At 42.5% G+C, this 22,812-nt stretch overlaps 1 protein-coding gene across 1 annotated transcript in view; it reads right to left on the minus strand.

Moving 5' to 3' along the window:
* The window catches only part of trpm2 (transient receptor potential cation channel, subfamily M, member 2), a 172,491-nt gene that overhangs the window by 59,094 nt on the left and 90,585 nt on the right, over positions 1-22,812 (minus strand). The window contains exons 15-19 of the mRNA XM_059967444.1: positions 21,717-21,862; positions 21,185-21,297; positions 18,616-18,708; positions 10,851-11,067; positions 2,113-2,231 (exon numbers count right to left, since the gene is read on the minus strand). Coding sequence (XP_059823427.1) covers positions 2,113-2,231; positions 10,851-11,067; positions 18,616-18,708; positions 21,185-21,297; positions 21,717-21,862 — 688 coding nt within the window. The remainder of the gene's footprint in view (positions 1-2,112; positions 2,232-10,850; positions 11,068-18,615; positions 18,709-21,184; positions 21,298-21,716; positions 21,863-22,812) is intronic.

The raw sequence follows: 22,812 nt of genomic DNA on the forward strand, positions 1-22,812 counted from the left end.
AAACGCTCTTTTCCTCAAAGAAATGTGAAAGAGGTTGTTTATATCCGAAGTCCCAAATCAACAAACTCTTGCATGGTGGGGTGGGTAAATGAGTGGAGCAGCGGGATCTCTTACATCCAGTTGGACTTGCACTGGGAGTTTACAGCATTTCTCCAGAATCCCAGTGTGTGGACAGGGACTGGAGGAATCCCTTGCCTCAGCATAAGATCAGAGGACTATTTCCCAATAAAGAAGAGCGATCAACAAAGTGGAGGATTTTGAACTGATGAAGTGAGAGACAGAGAGCCAGAGAGGGACCTCCCATTCACTGAATTACTCCGAAGATTCTCTGACATTCAGGAGGAGTTATTATTTATTCAACACGTACAAACACGCAGGGAGCAGGGAGAGGGTAGTCTCCAGCCTCTTGGTATGAACATCGAATTCTCCAACTTCTGATAATTCCCTCCCTCTCCCTTCCCCATCACACCTTCACTCTGCCTCCTCTTCCAGCTGCCTATCACCTCTCTCATGATTCTGTCATCTTCTACTACCAATAGTGCTTTCCCCTTACATTCCTTCTTCACCTTTCCTGCCTATCTCCTCCCTGCTTCTCCTCCCCACCCCTTGATCTTCCTCATTGGTTTTTCACCTGGCACCTACCAGCCTTCTCCTTCCCACCCTCCCCCCACCTTCTTTAAAGGGCCCCTACCCCCTCCCTCTGCAGTCCTGATGAAGGGTCTCGGCCTGAAATGTCGACTGCTCGTTTCCACATATTCTGTCCAACCTGCTGAGATCCTCTAGCGTGTTTGTACGTGTTGATTTGACCACAGCATCTGCAGTGTACCTTGTGTTTATTATTTATTCACAGCTTATGCTTAGGATACCAGGAAAAGTTTGGAAGTTAATGGATGAGATACAATAAGAAACATGGAAACTTGAGAAGGTTATTCACAAATGAAAATTGAAGTTCTGGTCACCCCATTAAGTTTTGTAAAGTTTGTAGTAGATATTTACTATAATGTTTCCTGGGTTAGAGTATGAACTGTAAGGAGAGATTGGACTAACTTGGGTTGTTTTCTCTGGAGTGTTGGAAACTGAGGCGAGACCTGGTAAATGCTTATAAAATCATTAGTGGCCTAGATAGGGTAGATAGTCAGAATCTTTATCCCAGGGTAGACATGGCAAATTCTGGAGGGAATAGGCTTAAGATGAGAGGGGAGGTGGAAGTTTTATAGGACTTGTGTAGGGCAAGATTAAAACAAAATGTTATTTATTTATTTTTACACACGTGGTAGTGGTTGTTTGAAATGTGCTTCTGGAGTTACCGATACCACAGGAACATTGAAGAGGCATTTATATTGACACATGAATAGGCAGGGGATGGAGGGATATGGACCATTTGCAGGCAGGTAGGATGAGTTGAGATTGACATCATGATCAGCACAGATGTCTTAGGCTGAAGGGCCTATTCTTGTGCTATATATTGTCCTACATTCTAACAAGAAACTCATGAAATGGGCTGAGCGATAAGAGCTGAATTCATGGGAGTGGAACGTGATGTATTTGGAAAGATGAATATTTGGGTGGCTGGCATTGAGACTACAATAATAATCCTGTATGTGACATATAACGTTATAATGTCTGCACAGAGTACAATCACTAATGACTGGCAAGAACAGTGTGCAAAAGAGTGTGGTGCACCACAGGATGGATATCAAACCCCAGGTAACAATTTTCTGCCAGGCTGTTTCCAGGGGCTCAGAGGGTTATTGGCAACCTCAGCTTTCTAGCATAGCAGCGTGACCTTTCCAAACAGTCACAATTGTTTCTGACAAAGTTAACTTTCTAATCAATATTCCTTGCTCATCTTCTTGATGAACACATATAAACAATGAGGACCTGTAGGCCCAATGAGGATTTGTAGGCCCATATTTTATCCATGTAAGAAAATAGGGTTATGTTAATTGGCTTACGTCAAAAACCAGTTAAATTATTTGCACCATTGTGACTGAGTTCAAAAAGGCTTACAAAGCTTGTACAGAAGGCTTGTACAGAAGGTACATCCTATTTGGGGCGAGGGACGTGAGAAAACTATGAGAGGCTACAGAAATGAACAGAGCATACACAAACCTGCAAAGGAGACCCAAGATAAAGATGAAAATGGCAGCTACGTCCATCTTATTCCAAACACTGTTGATATAAAGCAGTGCCTTCTTACGGACCCCGAAGCTGCCTGGATCGTAGAAGAACTGTGAACCAGATTAACACTCGTTAAATAAGGCCCAAGGCAGACTAAAGCAGGAATACTAAAACTATAGTAGTAAGGGGCCATTGAGCATTGAACCTGATTGTTACTTCATTAGAACGCAGCCCATGTGAATCTCAGTATTATCTGATGTGTATCCTAGCTCTATCGTATGTATTTCTCAGCTCTATCTGACAAGTATCCCAGCTCTCTCTGCAAATTCTGAATGCATTTTCCATTCCTGATCCTACCTTTACTCTCAGTTGTTGTCTGAGGTGGCTCTCTACAGAGTTCCATTGATGTGTGTGTAAAAAGAAGGTCCCAATTTCACTTCTGAAGTTAATCTATTCTATTATTATATAAATCTGACAAGTTTCCACTCCCACCAAGGAGAAATAGTTTCCCCCATCTCCTTGTAAAATTTCAAATACTTCAATCAGGTCACCTGTAAACTTCAATAAACTTGCTGTAAACTTCAGCAATCAGGCCTAAAAGTTTTGGAGTTCGACTCTAGCATCTTTCTGTGCATTTATCATCTGGACCAGCTGGCTACTTCTGTGTCACTGAGCAATGGTCTCACCAGTAGGGTGAACACCTTCCATCCACTACATAAGTGACATGGACAAGGTGGATGGCAGTATCTTTAAAAAGCAATGTCTCAAGAAGGCAGTATCCATCACTAAGGACCATCAGCATTATTGGCAACCCAAACTCAATGATTCAAAAACAGTGTTTTCCCCTCTGCTATCAGATTCCCCAATAATGCATGAACCCTTTCTCATTACTTACAGTATTTCCTTTTTGCACCATGTCAAGATCTCCGAGGACCTAATCTGGCCACAAGATATTGATGCAGTTATAAAGAAGGCAAGACAGCATCTATACTTCATTAGGAGTTTTAAGAGATTTTGTATGTCAACAAAAACACACAAAAACTTCTATAGATGTACCATGGAGAGCATTCTGACAGGCTGCATCACTGTCTGGTATGGGGGAGGGTGTTGGGGGCTACTGCAAAGGACTAAAAGAAGCTGCAGAGGGTCGTAAACTTTGTCAGCTCCATCTTGGGTACTAGTCTACAAAGCACCCAGGAAATCTTAAAGGAGCGGTGCCTCCATTGAAAGGCAGCATCCATTATTAAGAGCCCCCAGCACCCAGGACATGCCCTTTTCTAACTGTTACCATCAGGTAGGAGGTACAGAAGTCTGAAGGCACACACCAGTGATTCAGGGACAGCTTCTTCCCCTCTGCCATCTGATTCCTAAATGGAAATTGATCCCAAGAACATTACCTCACTTTTTTAATATATATTGTTACTGTTTTTAAACTGTTTTAACTAATCAATATATATCTACTGTAATTGATAGATTGATTTATTTTTTTATTCTATATTATGTTTTGCATTGAACTGCTGCTGCTAAGTTAACACGTTTTACAACGCATTTCAGTGATAATAAACCTGATTCTGATTCTATTTATTTTTGTAGGTTTTTTGTAAATATATGTTTTTGCACTGTGCTGCTGCTACAAAATAACATATCATCTTGGTCAAGTTCATTGTCATATGCACAGGCACAAATCTGCCCAGATACAGTGAAAAACCCACTTGCAACAGCTTCACAAAACATAGCAGTTTTATAGGCAGCATTAATGAGAAAAATATAAATTAAACATAAATTATACACAATGTTTATAGAAAGATGAAAGATGAGGTTATTGAGCCATTCACAATCGGGGAACTGCAGGATAATATGTACACCCCACAAAATCCAATGGGGTCAGGGTGTCTGGGAATGGTCCGGAGGTGAAACTCTTAGTCTGGACACATTTTCAGAGGGTATAAGGGAAGATCGGAAGGCAAAAATCAAAAGTCAAGTTTATAGTCATAGGCACAAGTACATATTTTTACACAGGAACAAGAAATTAATTGCAGCAGTGTAGAGGCAAATAGCAGTATTATTGAACAGTACAGCACAGAACAGGCCATTCAACCCACAATGTTGTGCTGAACCAGTTAAATTAGTAATCAAATGGTTAACTAATCTCTTAGGATACATATGTTCATATTCTTCCATTTTCCTCACATTCATATGTCTATCTAAACATATTTTTTAAATCCCTAGTGTTTCTGTCTCAACCTCTACCCCAGGCAGAGCATTCCGGCACCCACCACTCTCTGTGTAACCTCACGTCTCCTTTGAAATTACCTCTTCTCACCTTCATTGCCTGCCCTCTGATAATAGACATTTCAATCCTAGGAAAAAGATCCCTTCTGTCTCCTCTATTTATACCTCTCATAATTTTATAAACCTCTCTCAGATCTTCCCTCAGCTTCTGCTGCTCGAAAGAAAACAACCCAAGTTTATGCAACCTCTTGCAATAGAATGTGCCCTTTAATCCAATCTACACCCTGGTAACCTCTTCTGCACCCTCTCTAAAGCCACAATATCCTTCCTGTAGTGTATGCAATATTTCAGTCATATTTCAGTAATACTGTAAATGTATTGTTTGATTAAGCATGTTTGTTTACATAATTCATTATTTTTTTGAGAAGTACATGAATGGCATGTGTCATTACCCATGTCATATGTGAAGGACTCACTAAAGAAAAACTAAATAGACAAGTTTTCCTGGCTCCTTTGTTTACCTTTCAATTAGATTCTTGAGTTACAAAGCATAGTAATAATGACTAGAAAGTTTTAAAATGAGCCCAAGATGACTACCTATCTGTTGAAGTGCAGCTCACTTTTTTCTTTGGAAGGGGAGAAGGATGTTCAAATAAAAAAAAAAAGCACAGTACCATGTTTCTTTGGAAGGTGAAAGGGACGTTCAAGTTAAAAAAAAGTAGAAAACAGACTAAATGAACAAAGGGTATAGCCACAGATTTATAAACAGTCAGTACCAGATGATAAGAATTATAAATTTTTAAAAAGAAGAAATGGCCGGTTACATCGAAAAAATTAGATGTGTTTGATTGCACAACATATAAGTGGATGATGTTTACTGAGCAAATTGAACAGTATTTTGAAATAAATAAAATAGCCAATGAAAAGCAAGTTCCAGTGATACTGTATGTAATAGGTGGAAAAACACATAATTTTCTCAGAAGTTTAACTGTTCAAACCAGCTGAAATGAGCTTTGCTGATATCCTGAATGTAATGCAGGAGCATTTAGAACTGTAAACATTGTTGGTTACAGAAAGTTTTAGGTTCCATAAGTGGAATCAAAAGGAAGGAGAGTCCACTTCAGCTTATGTGGCTGAATTAAAGAAATTTTCTGACCATTGTCAGTTCAGTAATGGGCCTAGTGTTGCATTCAGTGATCATTTGGTTTGTGGAATCTTGCAAGAAAGTATTCCAAAAACAGCTCCTTACTGAAGCACACTCACATTTAAATGAGCAGTTGAAATCACTATAGAAACAGCAGCCAGAGATACAATAGAGTCGCAAAGGCAGGAATGAAGGTGGGCGTAAACAAAGCAACAATGCCCAGACAGAAGCCTGCTTCACTGAACAAATTCAGTTATCATTGTGGCAGTGGATATCACATACACCAGACCAATGCTGGTTTAAAGGTGAAACTTGCAGAAAATGCAACAAGTCGGACACAGACAAAGAGCATGCTGGGAGACAAAAATAAATGGACTGCCCAGGGAAAGATTAAAAGTCAAGTTACAGTTTCAAAAACTGATCTGCATGTTGTTAAGAAATAACTTGAATGACACAGGACTGAGTAGCCTTGAGATCTACACTGTGAAAACTAACAAGAGAAAAGTAAATTGTCTTGATGAAGGGTCTCGGCCCAAAATGTCGACAGTGCTTCTCCTATAGATGCTACCTGGCCTGCTGTGCTCCACCAGCATTTTGTGTGTGTTGCTTGAATTTCCAGCATCTGCAGATTTCCTCGTGTTTGCAAGAGAAAAGCAATATGGCTTACACTAGAAGTGAATGGGAAATTATATAAAATGGAACTGGACACTGGCTTGACTGTTTCTGTCATTCCACAAAATAAGTTTGAATGGCATTTCAAAGATACTGAACTGAAGCCTGCAAATATCCAACTAAGAATTTATACTGGAGAAAAGATAACTCCTGTGGGAATGACATTCCTAACATCTGGCTTGTATGTGGTAAAACAGGAGGGAAGGCATTATGGGGTGATGATTGGGTGAGACAACGACAACCTGATTGAAGATCCATCCACCATTTGCATACCACATCCCCTGCAATAGAATCACCTGAAAGCGAATTAAGAAGGGTGCTGGATGAAGCCAGAGCAATGTTCAAAGATGGTACTGGAAAGCCCAAAAACATCAAGGGTAAAGTAGTATTAAATGAAAATGCCACACTCAAGATTTACAAAGCCCATCCAGTTCCTTATGCCATCCATGATTAAATAGCCAGTAAACTAGATTGCATAGAAACTGAAAGAATTCTTTCCTAGATTGAGTAGAGACGCCAGTGGTCCCAGTAGTCAAAAAGAATGGATCTGTTAGGATCTTTGGCAATTTTAAGGGCACCATCAATTCAGTACTGAAAGTAAATCAATACCTTCTGCCCAGGATAGAGGATATCTTTACAAACCTTTCTGGAGTGAAACACTTCAGCAAAGTGGACTTAGCTGAGGCCTTCCGACAGATGAAGATGGAAGAAGAGTTCATAGTGTTTCTCATCGTAAACACTCACAAAAGGCTTTATCACTATATTTTCAGCTTATTTTAAGTAGCAACCGCACCTGCACTCCGGCAGGTAGGTATGGACCAGGTTTGGCAAGGCTGCCCAGGCACTCAATACTACCTCAATGACATCATTGTTACTAGTGAGGAGGACAAGGAATATCTCCAAGATCTCAGGACAGTGTTAAAAAGATTAGAAGATTATGAGCTCAGAGCATAACACAATAAGTGTGAATTCTTTCAACCAAGCATCACTTACTGTGGTCAGGAAGAAATGGCAATGGAGAAAGCAATGTCAGGTGGCTTTCCAAAAGGTGAAGGAAATCTGACACTGTACTCACACATAATGATTCACATCATCCAGTGAAGCTTGCCTGTGATGCCTCGCCTTATGTTCTAGACAAATATTGTCAAATGTTATGAGTGATGAAAGTGAATTCTCCATATCCTTTGCATCACATTTCCTTATTGCTGCAGAGAAAAATTAAGCACAGATTTACAGAGAGGCTTTGAGTCTGGTTTGGGGTGTAAAACATTTCAACCAGCACCTGTGTGAGAGGGAGTTCACCCTCAGTACTGATCAGCAACCAGTAGTGTCCACTTTGAATCCACAGAAGAGTGTTCCACTAACAGCAGCAGCATGAATGCAGAGATGGGCTCTGGTTCTTCCATGACACAATTATAAGACTGAGTTCAAGATGGCAACTAATCATGGAAATACTGATGGATTGTCTCGTTTGCTCTTGGAGAAGGCAGTACCTGAGCAATTTACAGTTTTGTAAAGCTGCAACATAACTTCCTGACTTTTAATCTCAGTGCCTTGACTAATAAAGGCAAACATACCATATGCCTTCTTAACATGTGCAGCCACTTCCAGGAAGTTATGAACTTGGACTCCAGATTCCTCTGCTCATCAATACTGTTAAGGATCTTGCCCTTAACAGTGTACTGTCTCTTTACATTTGACCTCCCAACATGCAAAACTTCACATATGGCTGGATTAAACTCCATCTGCCATTTCTTAACCTATATCTGCAGATGATCTATATTCCATTATATTCTTCTACACTATCCACAACACCATCATATTTTGTATTATCTGCAAACTTACTAACCCACCCATCTACGTTTTCATCCAGGTCATTTATGCACAAAACAAACAGCAGGGGCTCAGCACAGATCTCTGCAGAACACCATTAATCAGGGATTTCCATCTAGAATAAGTCCCTTGGACCACTACCCTCTGTCTTCTATGGGCAAGCTAGTTCTGAATCTAAATGACAAATTCACCGCAGATCCCAAGCATCTTAATCTTCTGGATGAACCTCCCATGAGGGATCTTGTCAAACGCCTGACTAAAACCGATGTGTGTGTCACTAAAATCCATGTAGACAACATCCACAGCTCTGCCTTCATCAATCACCCTTGTCACCTCAGCAAAAAATGCACTCAAGTTAGTAAGACACAACTTGCACCGTATAAAGTCTAGCTTGCTCTCCCTAATTAGGCCATGGCTTTCCAAATGTTCAAGAAACCTACTTGCTCACAAGAGAAACATAAATTGTATACTTATATTACAATAAAACATAATTCAAGCAAAGAGAAAGTTTATTTTAGTGCAAAGAGACCAAAGTGATCATAATATTGCTGAACAGGTCAAACCAGTTGGTTCAATAACTGACTGGTGGAAGATAGTTGTTCCAGAAACCAGTAGTGTGGCACTGCAGGCTTCTGTACCTCCTACCTGATGGTAGCAGTGAAGGGATGGCATGGATTGGATGGTGGAGGTCTTTGATAATGGATGCTGCCTTCTTGATGCAGCACCTTGTGTAGACATTACTTATGGTGGGGAGGGATTTGCCCTGATTTACTGAGCAGATTCCACTCATTGCTGCAGCTTTTTACATTCTCGTGCATTCGAGTTGCCATATCAGATCATGATGCAACCGATCGGGATGCTTTCAACAGTATAACTGTACAAGTTTGTTAGTGTGTTCAGTGACAAGTCAAACCTGATAAGAAAGTAAATATACTGGCATGTATTAAGATTGTATTAATACGCCTAGTCCAGGACAACTCATCTGATATACTAACGCCCAATAATTTAAAGCGGCTGGTGTCCCAGTGTAGACCAGTACATTTTCACCCACATTCTCCTTCCCAAAATCAGCAAACAGCTCTTTCGTGTCGCTGACAATAAGCAAGAGATTGTTGTTAAAGCACCACTCAACCACGTAACCTGACCTGCTCCAATAAGCTAACTCAGGACCACCCGTGATTCCTTCAACAGTGGTGTCATCAGCAACTTTGAATGTGGCATTGGAACTGTACTTAGCATACAGTTACAGTATGTGTGCACTTGAACACAAGACACTACAGCACAGGCTCTTTGGCCCTCAATGTTGGCCAACCTTTTCAAAGATCAGCTTAACCCTACCCTCCTATATAGCTCTCAAATTTTTAATATTTTTTATGTGCCTGTCTAGGAGTTTATTAAATGCCACTCATGTATCTGCCTTTAGGACGAAGCCTGGTGGGGCATTTCACGCATCCACTCTCTCTGTATAAAGAACTTACCTCAGCCATTCCCCTTTCCAATCACTTTCCAATCGTCCAATCACTGTATAATTATATCCCATTGTATTAGTTGGAACTGAAAACAATATCCCAAGTGTGGTCTAACCAGAGTTTTATAGAGCTTTAAAGTTATGGGAAAAAGTTCCCGACTATCCACTCTGTCTATGCCTCTTAGCATCTTGTGCGCCTCTATCAAGTTACTTCTTAGCCTCTGTAACTTCAAAGGGAAAAGCCCTAGCTTGCTCAACCTATCTTCATGAAACATGACCTCTAGTCCAGACAGCATCCTGGTAAATCTCCAAAGGTTCTGTATCCTCACTATATTGAGATGACCAGAACTGAAAATAATATTCCACATGTGGTCTAACCAGAGCTTATAGAGCTGCAAACTTATCTCGTGGCCCTTGAACTTAATCCCTCAACTAATGAAAGCCAACACATCATACGCCTTCTTTAAAACCTTATCAACTTCCGGGGCAACTTTGAGGGATCTATGAACATGGACTCCAAGATTTCTCTGTTGGTCCACACTATGAAGAATTTTGCCATTACCCCTGTATTCTGCCTTCAAATTTGTCCTTCCAAAATGAATCATTTTACACTTTTCTAAGCCCAGGATCAGCACCCCATCACTATGTGTTATGGTCCGGTCCGGAGCCCACATTTGGGGTCTTGATCCGGTCCGTGGACTCCGGACACCGGGCCTTATAGCTGTCCCTCCTTTTGCCCTTGAGTCCAATTATTCACACCTGTGGATCATCGTGGCTTGTTGGGGCTCAAGGAGACACATCTGATGTCCATCGGCTGGCGGTGTATACAGGGGGCTCTGCTACTGAGTGGAGTTGGGGGGGTTGTCCTGCCTATCTTGCTTACCCTATTCCTCTGGTTGCCCTGGCTTGGAGTTCCCCTTGTTAAAGATGAATTATTCGAGTAAGTCTGGCAGTCACCCTGGACCTAGTTCCCTTCCTATCTCTTGCAGCCGACAGGTTGTGCCCCGCTACCTACCCAGGTGTCCCGTGACCTGCCCAGGCCCCTGTGTTCCTGCCTGGGAGGTCCGGGCCCTGCCTAGGAGTTAGGCAGCCCACCCAGTGAACTCTTAGATCCTGCCTGAACTCTGGGATCCTCCTTGTCTGCCTGAAATCTGGGATCCTTCTTGCCTGCCTGAACTCTGGGATCCTCCCAGAACCCCAGAATCACCTTGAACATCACGTCCCTCATGCACACCATGGTCACCACATCTTGTCTATCGTTTAGTTGTTCCCGTCCTACCCCTAGTACTCCAGTGCCTGCATCCTGCACTTGGGTCCAGCCTCCTGCCTCCTTATGACACTATGTTCAGGTGCTCCTTTTTCTGGATGCATGGGTCTCACCTGTCTTACTTCTTCCAACACCAGTGTTGAGATCCAGATGTAGAGAAGGTACTCCCTGAAGGAAGGCTTGCTCTGGAAATCAATCAGCAGAACATAGGAGAAGAGCCAGAGGAAGCCAAAATAAGCCAGCACATTCCAATAAAATACCACCACTGGAGCTGTGTAGAATGCTCTCAACTGCTGCCAACAGGACAAAGGCTTTGTGTCCTGCTCATTGCTGCAAACAAACCAGAATTTCAAAGTTCAAATATCAATGTAAATTTATCATCAAAGTAGATTTACATCACCATATACAATCCTGAGATTCATTTTCTTGCAGGCACACTCAATAAATCCATTAACCATAATAGAATCAATGAAAGACTGCACCTAACAGGCCAGACAAAAAACTGCAAATACAAGAAGAAGAAATAATGATAAAGGAATAAGCAATAAATATCTAGTTCATGAGATGAAGGGTCCTTGAGGTGAGTCCAAAGGTTGTGGGAATAGTTCAGTGATAGGGCATGTGAAATCGAGTGAAATTATCACCTTTGGTTCATAAGCCTGATGGTTGAGGGGTAATAACTGTTCCTGAAGCTGGAGGTGTGAGTGGAAGTGTACAGATAAAATTTACATGGATGCTGCCTGTACTTGAGGACCTGAGTTATAGGGAAAAGGCTGAATAGGTTAGGACTTTATCCATTGCAGCATGGGAGAATAAGCAGAGATTTGATAGAGGTATACCACTCAATTTTGTCTTGATAGGGCTAACGCAAGCGGCTTTTTTCACTGAGATTGGGTGAGACTAGAACTAGAGGTCATGGGTTAAGTGAAAGGGGAAATGTTGAGGAGGAATTTGAGGGGGAATTTCTGGTGAAAGTGTGAAATGAACTGCATGATGAAATGGTGGATGCTGGTTCGATTTTAACATTTAAGTTTAAAAAGTTGAGAAAATCTGCAGATGCTGCAAATCTAAAGCATCACAAAATCCTGGAGGAACTCAGCAGCCCAGGGCAGCAGCTATGGAAAAGAGTAAACAGTCTACATTTCGGGCCAGGACCCTTTAACGGGACTTATGGATGCATCATGGTCACATCCTTCAAAAAAAGGCAACATCTTTCATCAGAGATGCTCAACATTTAGGCAACACCACCTTCTCATAGCCACTATTAGACAGGGGGCACAGAAGCCTGAAGTTCCACATCATCATGTTCAAGAACAGTTAATTCCCTTCAACCATTCGGTTCTTGAACTAAGCAGCACAACCCTAATCACTGTCTTAGTATAGGAAAAGTGTGATCACTTGGAACTAAAATGGATTGTACTTATTGTGTTCTTTCCATCTTGTAAAAACTATATTTAATTTGTATTTAATCCATATTAAGTGAATATATAAGTGAGTGCTGCTTATCTGATGCCATATGCCTGTGATAATGCTGCATGCAACTTTTTCAATACACCAGTGCATACAACCATAAAGTTGACTTTTTGGCATTGTTTTTACTTGTACTGGTGTTGATTTTGCTGAGGTCAGTATGGCTTTTTACCCAACGGCCAACCACCCTTCTTGGACGTAGAATAGTTACGTGGCTGCAGCAAACTGGATGTTTCTTAGTCTTGTTCCCACTGAAGAAGCTGACATCAAAGAATGGAGCAGCAAGCTATTTACAAATATGACTACTGAGGCTCATGCAAAGGCAATGGATGACCTTTTTGGCCCTATGGCTACTGTTGCGGTTGCCAATGTACAGGAAAGATGCCTTCTTCCTGAGGACCAAACAGGTGATGCTCTCAGCACTGAGCAAGCGGCTCAGTGTGGGTGGGACCATTCTGCTGCTGGACTCTCTGGAGGCCACAGCACAGAGGACTCTCAGTCCTTGGGGAAGATGCCTCCAAAATCCTCTCCTCCTCCCACCAGCTATCATGTGGAGAGCAGGAGCTGGAAGTACAGGTGACAGCCTACCATGTCGTTTAGACCTGGGACAGAGCATGGCGACAAGGAGGTGGGATATGTTTGAAAGAAAAGCCACAAACTCTGCACAGACCCTTGGGGCACGGGGAGCAGTCTGTCCATGGAACGAGAGGAGTTACGGAGCACGAAGACTTTCCAGTGAGAGTACAGAAAGTGTCCTCAAGGACGAACTGCACTGGCAAAGAACCAGGGGCACTGTCTTGGGAATTACACACAGCTCCCAGTGACAAGAACCAGCCATGTGCTCTTTAGGGTTTGCCCATCTTTTATCAGAAAGTTATGAGAGTTAGAACACAGAGTGTACAGTGCTATTCGATGTTCCTGGGTCTGACTACATTCCTGTGGATAAGAAATGTAGAAAATGAATGCCAGGGCTTCTGGAGGAACAGAAAGATTGGGATAATAAAGGAGGGACCTTGGGATTCAAGTCCTTATTTTCCTGTAAGTGGCAACATAGATAGAAAAAGTTGTGAAGGCATACAGCAGGCTTGACTGCATCATAGAATTTAGAAGATGTGATGTTATGTTGCAACGTTACAGAACACTTGTTAAGCTGCACCTGACTAATGAGTATAGTTCTGGTCACTGCCCTACAGGAGGATGAAGGACTTTGGTTATGCTTGTGCTTGTTTTCCCTGGAGCAAACGAAAAAGGGTTACATATTCAGAATCTTTTTCCCATGGTATGGTATCAAAAAGAAGATGGCTTAAGATTAAGGCGAGAGGAAAATCTTAAAAATAGTTTAAAAGATTACTTTTATTTATAATGTGTACATCAAAACATACAGTGAAGCGTGTTGTTTTGCATCAATGACCAACACAGCAGAATGAAGCTAGGGCTCACAATGGTTCTGGTGCCAAAATAGCTTACTTGTAACTCACTCATCCTAACCTGTATGCCTTTGGAACATGCAAGAAAACTGGAGGACGTGGAGGAAATGCACTCAGTCACAGAGAGAACATTCGTACCCCTTACAGGCAGCAGCAGGGTTTGAACCCCAGTCTGTGTTCGGTGATGCTGTAAAGTGATTGCGCTAAATAGTACTGTAACATGCCACTTAAGTAGTGGGATTTAAAAAGAAAGTTAGTTTTACATTAGTTCCCAGAGATGGTGGAGTCATATCCAGTTACTAGACCATAAGACCATACGACATAGGAGTAGAATTAGGGCATTTGGCCCATCAAGTCTACTCCTTCATTCAATCATGGCTGATCCTTTATCCTCATCCTCAACCCCACTCCCCGGTCTTCTGCCTGTAACCTTTGATGCCATGTGCGATCAAGAGCCTATCAATCACTGCCTTAAATACACCCAACGACCTGGCCTTCACAGCTGCCTGTGGTAACAAATGCCACAAATTCACCACCCTCTGGCTAAAAAAATGTCTCCACATCTCTGGTTTAAATGGATGCCCTTCTATCCTGAGGCTGTGCCCTCTTGTCCTAGACTCCCCCACCATGGGAAACATTCTTTCCACATTTAATCTGTCTAGGCCTTTCAAAAGGTTTCAATGAAATCCCTCCTCATCCTTCTAAATTCCAGCGAGTACAGGCCCAGAGCCATCAAACATTCTTCTTATGATAACCCTTTCATTCCTGGAATCATCCTTGTGAACCTCCTCTGAACCCTCTCCAATGCTAGTACATCTTTTCTTAGATGAGCTCAAAACTGTTCACTCAAGGTGAGACCTCACCAGTGCCTTATAAAGCCTCAGGATCACATCCCTGCTCTTGTACCCTAGACCTCTTGAAATGAGTGCTAATGTTGCATTTGCCTCTTCACCACTGACTCTACCTACAAGTTAACCTTCAGGGTGTTCTGCACAAGGACTCCCAAGACCCTTTGCATCTCAGATTTCTGGATTTTCTCCTTGTTTAGAAAATAGTCTGTATATTTATTTCTACTACCAAGGTGCATGATCGTGCACTTTCCAACATTGTATTTCATTTGCCACTTTCTTGCCCATTCTCCTAATCTGACTCAGTCCTTCTGTTTCCTCAACACTACCTGCCTCCACCAATCTTTGTATCATCTGGAAACTTGGCAACAAAGCCACCTATTCCATCACGTAAATCACTGATACACACCATAAAAAGAAGCAGTCCCAACACCGACCCCTGTGGAACATCACTAGTCACTGGCACCCAACCAGAAAAGGATCCTTTTATTCCACCTCACTGCCTCCTACCAATCAGCCAATGTTCTAACCATGCCAGTAACTTTCCTGTAGTACCATGGGCTCTTTACTTACTAAGCAATCTCATGTGTGGCACCTTGTAAAAGGCCTTCTGAAAGTCCAAATATACAACATCCACTGCATCCCCTTTCTCTATCCTATTTGTAATCTCCTCAAAGAATTCCAACTGGTTTGTCAGGCAAGATTTTTCCTTAAGGGAATCAAACTGACTTTGTCCTGTCTTGTCCTGTGTCACCAAGTACTTCATAACCTCATTCCTAACAATTGACTCCAACATCTTTTCAAGCACCGTGTCCAGGCTAACCGGTCTATAATTTCCTTTTTGCTGCCTTCCTCCTTTCTTAAAGAGTGCTGTGACATTTGTAATTTTCCAGGCCTCTGGCACCACGCCAGAATCCAATGGTTTTTGAAAGATCATTACTAATACCTTCACAACCTCTACCTCTCTTTCAGAACCCTAAATGCAGGTCCGGGTGACTTACATACCCTTAGGTCTTTCAGCTTTTTGAGCACCTTCTCCCTTGTATAGGCAGGTGTATGAGATTGTGTGGGATCCGCGATTAGCCATGATGAAATGGCAGAGGGCACTCGATGGGCTGAATGGCCTAATTCTGCTCCTACGTCTTCTCAAAGAATTCCATCAGGCAAGATTTTCCCCAAAGGAAAGCATGCTGATTTTGTCCTATCTTGTCCTGTGTCACCAAGTACTCTGTAACCTCATCCTTAACAATTGACTCCAACATCTTCCCAACCTGAGATCAGACTAACTGGTCTAAAATTTCCTTTCTGCTGTCTTCTTCCTTTCTTGAAGAGTGGAGTGACATTTGTAATTTTCCAGTCCTTTGGCACCAAGCCAGAGTCCATTGGGTTTTGAAAAATCATTACTAATGCCTCCACAATCTCTACCACTACTTCTTTCAGAACCCTAGGGTGCCCGGGTGACTTATGTACTCTTAGGTCTTTCAGTTTTGAGAGCACCTTCTCCCTTGTAATAGGCCTATGCTTAGGCCACACTTAGACCCCCTCAGTTTGCCTATCAGCCCCGACTAGGAGTTAAGGATGCCATAGTCCACCTGCTGAACCATGTCTACGCCCACCTGGACAAGCCAGCGAGCACTATGAGGGTCATATTTTTTGACTTCTCCAGTGCGTTCAACACCATCCGCCCTGCTCTGCTGGGTGAGAAACTGACAGTGATGCAGGTGGATGCTTCCCTGGTGTCATGGATTATTGATTACCTGACTGGCAGACCTCAGTACATGCGCTGGCAACACTATGTATCAGACAGAGTGGTCAGCAGCACTGGGGCTCCACAGGGGACTGTCCTGTCTCCCTTTCATCTTCACCATCTACACCTCGGACTTCAACTACAACACTGAGTCTTGCCATCTTCAGAAGTTTTCTGATGACTCTGCCATAGTTGGGTGCATCAGCAAGGGAGATGAGGCTAAGTACAGGGCTACGGTGGGAAACTTTGTCACATGGTGTGAGCAGAATCATCTGCAGCTTAATGTGAAAAAGACTAAGGAGCTAGTGGTGGACCTGAGGAGGGTTAAGGCTGGGTGACCCCTGTTTCCATCCAATGGGTCAGTGTGGACATGGCGGAGGATTACAAATACCTGGGGATACGAATGGACAATAAACTGGACTGGTCAAAGAACATTGAGGCTGTCTACAAGAAGGGTCAGAGCCGTCTCTATTTCCTGAGGAGACTGAGGTCCTTTAAAATCTGCCAAACGATGCTGAGGATGTTCTACGAGTCTGTGGTGGCCAGTGCTATCATGTTTGCTGTTGTGTGCTGGGGCAGCAGGCTGAGGGTAGCAGACCCCAACAGAATGAACAAACTCATCCGTAAGGCCAGTGATGTTGTGGGGGTGAAACTGGACTCTCTGACGGTGGTGTCTGAAAAGAGGATGCTGGCCAAGTTGCATGCCATCTTGGACAATGACTCCCATCCACTCCATAATGTACTGGTTAGGCACAGGAGTACATTCAGCCAGAGTCTCATTCCACCGAGATGTAACACTGAGCGTCATAAGAAGTCATTCCTACCTGTGGCCATCAAACTTTACAACTCCTCCCTCGGAGTGTCAGACACCCTGAGCCAATAAGCTGGTCCTGGACTTATTTCCACTTGGTACGATCAACATTATTATTTAATTATTTATGCTTTTATATTGCTATATTTCTTCACTATTCTTGGTGTGGCTGTAATGAAACCCAATTTCCCTCGAGATCAATAAAGTATGTCTGTCTGTGTGTCTGTCTGTAACTGCACTCACTTCTCTTCCCTCACACCATTAAACATCTGGCACACTGTTAGTGTCTTCCACAGTGAAGACTGGTGCAAAATACTCAATTAGTTCATCTGCCATCTCCTTGTCCCCTGCTATTATTTCTCCGGCCTCATTTTCTACTCGTCCTATATACGTGTTTCTCTTATTTTTTACATTCTTTTCCCTTCTAATGATTATTTTTGTTGCTCTCTGTAGGTTTTTAAAAGCTTCTGAGTCCTCTATCTTCCCACTAATTTTTGCTTTGTTGAATGCCCCCTCTTTTGATTTTACATTAGCTTTGACTTCCCTGGTCAGCCACAGTTGTACTATATTGCTGTAACCTTGGACATTCAGCTTGCAACTACAAACATCCTTCAGCCGTGATTCAGAGATAACCAAAACATCATACCTAACAATCTGTAGTAGTGCAACAAGATTATCCACCTTATTTCTTATACTCCATGCATTGAGATACCACACTTCAGGTACTGTATTTGATTCTGCATCCCTAATACACTGATGCTCAATTTTGTCCTGTAGTCGGCCTACCCTTCCTGACAGTCTATCTTTGCTATCTTTGCTTTTTTACCATCCGTCCTATCCTGGGTCCCTTCACTCCGGTTCCCATATCCCCTGCCAAATTAGTTTAAACCCTCTCCAACTGCTCTCAAGAATATCAGACCCACTTGGGTTCAGGTGCAAGCTGTCACTTTTGTACAGGACATACCTCTCCTAGAAGAGATCCCAATGATCCAAGAATCTGAAGTCCCGCTCCATGCACCAGCTCTCAGCCACGCATTTATTTGCCAAATCATCCTGTTTCTGCCCGCACTGGCATATGGCACAGGTAGCAATCCAGAAATTAATGCCCTGGAGGTCCTGCTTCTCAGTTTTCTGCCCAGCTCTCTAAATTCTTTTCTCAGGATCTCTTTGCTTTTCCTTCCTATGTCATTGGTACCAACATGTATCAGGACATCAGACTGCTCTCTCTCTCCCTTCAAAATGCTGTGGATGTGATCTGTGACGACCCTGACCATTGTACCTGGAAGGTAACATAACTTCCGGGTGTCCCGTTCACGTCCACAGAATCTCTTATCTGTTCCTCTGATTCGAATTAAAACAGTTGGTCACTGGGGTATCCTCTTTCGGACAGAGCGAAGGTACTCGAGCAGGCAAAATATTATTCTAAAGCCAAGTCGCTTTGGTCTGAGACCTCCTATTAGGGGAAATGTTATCTATCAAACCCCTTGAGAATCTGATGTCAGAAATAAACAAACAGCAAACACTGAGTCAATCAGCAAATGTACAGCAAATTACTGAGCAATGGCCAGGACTCACTGTATCAGGGCTGGCGGTATGCTGTGCGGAGGTGGTGTTTTAGCAACCAGCTCAGCCTTGCTCTGTGGTGCTTTTTTCCTTTGTTCTTCATGCCTGGAAAGAGAAAATAAACAGATTGTCAGTCAGAATTTAGACCGAGGCTGGAGCTACCTTTGTCAGATTGATTACCCATCATCAGCCTTGCTCTCATTAGAGTCATAGGGTTACATTGTTCCATGCTGACAAAATTGTCTACCTCAGCTACATTTGACTCCTCTCCCTCTAAAGCTTTCCTATCCACATACCTGTCTAAATACCTTTTAAGTTTGTAATTATACCTACCACTGCCACTTCCTCTGGCAGTTCATTCCACTCTCAGTGTGGAAAGATTTAAATCTTTCCTTGCATAATTTAAGCTACTGCACTTCAGTTTTAGATCCCCTTGTCCTGGGAAAAATATTTTGACCATTTATGACCACAATAGTTTTATTAACACCTCTTAGATGCCCTCTCAGGCAACTTTGCTTGAAAGAAAATAATCCCAACCTAGCCAGTCTCTCCTTACAACACCAATCATCCAGTTTTAGCAACATTATCATGATTCTTTTCTGCAAATTTTCCAGTTTAATCATGCCTTTCCAATAGCTGGGTGACTGGAATATTCTGTCTGTATTCTCAACAATGTCTTGCACATTAGTACCATGATGTCGAGCTCTTGTACCTGATGCACTAGGTAAGCTCTGGACTCATGACTGTGCCTTCAGTAGATCCATTCCAGAGTGTGTCTGTGCAGGGGAAGAGAGTGTAGTTTCCTGAGATATTGTACATTTGCAGGTAGGTAGATAGGGGTTGTAAGAGAGAGTGTGTGTGTGAGAGAGAGAGTGTGTGTGTGAGAGAGAGTGAGAGTGTGAGAGAGAGAGAGAGTGTGAGAGAGAGAGAGAGTGTGAGAGAGAGAGAGAGAGTGTGTGAGAGAGAGAGAGAGAGTGTGAGAGAGAGAGAGAGTGTGAGAGAGAGAGAGAGTGTGAGAGAGAGAGAGTGCGTGAGAGAGAGTGCGTGAGAGAGAGTGCGTGAGAGAGAGTGCGTGAGAGAGAGTGTGTGTATATGAGAGTTAACATTAATTGGAAATGGCTCAAATCCCCATTAACACACCCTCTTAGGACAACTCCCTCTTAGCATACCTTGCAAATAGCTCAACATCTCATTAATATTCATTGGGAATGTATTGACACTCCATCACCCCATTACCATTCCTTGAGAATGGATTGACACCCCAATAACATTCCATCTAAATGGGTCAACTCCCCATTAATACCCCTTGGGAATGGTTCAATACACTATTAACATTCCTTGGAACTATGTCAACACTCCAACAGTATTCCTTGGAAATGGGTCAACACCCCATTAACTTTCCTTGAGAATGGATTGACACCCCAATAACATTCCATCTAAATGGGTCAACTCCCTATTAATACCCCTTGGGAATGGTTCAATACACCATTAACATTCCTTGGAACTATGTCAACACTCCAACAGTATTCCTTGGGAATGGGTCAACACCCCATTAACTTTCCTTGAGAATGGATTGATACCCCAATAACATTCCATCTAAATGGGTCAACTCCCTATTAATACCCCTTGGGAATGGTTCAATACATCATTAACATTCCTTGGAACTATGTCAACACTCCAACAGTATTCCTTGGGAATGGGTCAACACCCCATTAACATTCCTTGAGAATGAATTGACAACACAATAGCATTCCATCTAGATAGGTCAACATCCCATTAGCACTCATCAGGAATGTGTTATCACCTCATTAGCATTCCTTTGGGGTGGATATCATCCTATTAGCATTCCTTGGGAATATGTCAACACTGCATTAGCATTCCTAGGGAATGGGGCAACTCCAGCTCACATTAACCAGGAATAGTTTTTCTGCCCGAAACATCAACTCTTTATTGCTTTCTATATATGCTGCCTGTCCTGCTGAGTCCTCCAGTATTTTGTGTGCATTACTCTGGATTTCCAGCATCTGCAGAATTTCTTGTGTCTATCCATTGACTATTATTCCTAAAGCACTGGGTATATTCAAAGCAAAATTTGACAGGGTCTTGATTAGTCAGAGTGTCAAAGGTTATGGACAGATGGAAGGAAAATGGGGTTGAGAGGGGTAATACATCAGCCATGATAGAATGGTGGATTAGACTTCATGGGCTATATGGCCTGATTGTGCTCCGCTATTTTATGGTCTAAATTAAGCTGTCAGGTTTCTCTCAGTTAAAGGATAGGCATCCTGCTACGAATCACTGTGTCTTTATTTCAGCTTATGCTCTCCACGCTATGAACTATGGAGGGGAGAGAATCGCCCCATCACTCTGCTAGCCAAGCTCCATCTGGCATCTCATTAGGTAGCCACGCCCTCCCACAAATGCTATTTCCAGTTCCTGCATCTTCATTTCTGGCCTTAGAGCAAGTAGTGAAGAGCACCCTATCCATCACCAGCTCTGCTCAGATCTCCAGGCCAAAGAAAATGATGTGGAGGGACTGAGACAGGCAGAGGCAGATTTGTAAGAGTGATCAGACTCTTACCTGAAAGTGATGAGCTTTGAGTAGATGATGGGCCAGAGTACCAAGCATAGAAGCACCTGCCAAGTATGTGTGTCTACAGAGAGCTCCCCCCACCAGATTTTGGTCAGTAAGTCCTGCAGAGAGAGAGAGAGAAAAAAACAATCAGGTGTTGTTAAAGTGGAAAAAGTGTAGCTACCAACAAGAGTTAGCATCATGCCACAGGGCCCACTGGCAGTATTTATCAAAAACAATGATAGGGATAATTATTAATTAATAATACTGATTAACCAATAACTAATTGATGGGAGGGCAGAATGAAAGAGTTGTCTGAGAAAGAAATGGAGAGCAGCAGCTTCAGGGCAGTGGGACGTGTAAAGTCATCACAAAGATACTGCTCTTCTCCCAGTTCACACAAGAACAGCAGAGCTCTGGATAGCATTAGGGTGAACAAGTTGAGCGCAGACCATAGGAGCTTTCAATCAGTTGCTGCACTTCCACCGTGAACCGCTTCACAAACTCAGCACCCACTCAGTGAACCAGATGCAAGTCAGACCTGAACACCTCCATGTGCCATGAACTTCTTGCTGTCAGCTTCCAATGCCAGGCGCAAGCATGTGGCTTTTCCCCAGGTCGAAGAAACCCGAACCAGCAGCTTCTGTGCACGCTTGGCATGTTTCCTGTAGCATTTGCTGAAAAGCCCTTTGGTCAAAGAGAGGAGAGTAATTACACAAATCAGAGAACAATATTCTGAGACTATCATAGTCATTCCTGATGTGGAGATTGATGGCAATATAGCCCAGTCAGATCAGAATGGATACTTCCAACAAGGCAGGTGTGAGCTCTCAACTCAGCACTTTTTAAAAAATGTACATGTTGCTGTATCTGTCATTTACTGGTGATTTCCAGAAGAGGGCTAGCCAACACCAAGATGTTGAGACTTAAAGAATGATGCAAAGTTGGGCTTTGGCACATTTGCTTACACAAGCATTTTTATTTCAGGTTTCACAAGGATGACATGGGATACTGGTGCTCTGGTGAACAAAAAAAGAGAAGGCCTTGGGGAAGTATGAGTACCTGGCATCAAAAGAATTCCAGGTGGATTAAATGGGGAAGGACAAAAGGAGCAGGGGATAGTTTTGGCAGAGAAAATTAAGGAGAATCCAAACAAATGTTTTTTTCTATATTTCTATATATGTATTTCTAAACAATTTTTTTTCTATATTAAGAAAAAAAGAGTAACTTGGGAGAGATTAGAAGAATGTATAATTTTTCCTATTTTGTACTGTGGAGAAAGACAACTAGACTTTGAAATGAGTTATTTAATGGTGGTTCCTTGGAGATAGTCCGCATTACTGTGGAGGAGGTACTAGAAGTCCTAAAACATATGCAGGTAGATAATTCACTAGGGGATGACCAGGAATATCCAAAAACACTACTGGAACCTAGAGAAGAAATTGCAGGAGCTGCCGCTGGTGAATCTGAAATTTATTGCTATGGATGGGCTGTACAGGCAAAGTCTTTGAGTATATTTAAAGTAGGGATGATAGGTTCTTGATTAGTAAGGGTGTCAAAGGTTATGGGGAGAAGGCAGGAGAATGTGGTTGAGAGGGATAGTAAATCAGTATTGATGGAGTGGGCTGAATGGCCTA

Source organism: Hypanus sabinus, chromosome 4, assembly GCF_030144855.1.
Source record: "Hypanus sabinus isolate sHypSab1 chromosome 4, sHypSab1.hap1, whole genome shotgun sequence".
NCBI classification, from domain to species: domain Eukaryota; kingdom Metazoa; phylum Chordata; class Chondrichthyes; order Myliobatiformes; family Dasyatidae; genus Hypanus; species Hypanus sabinus.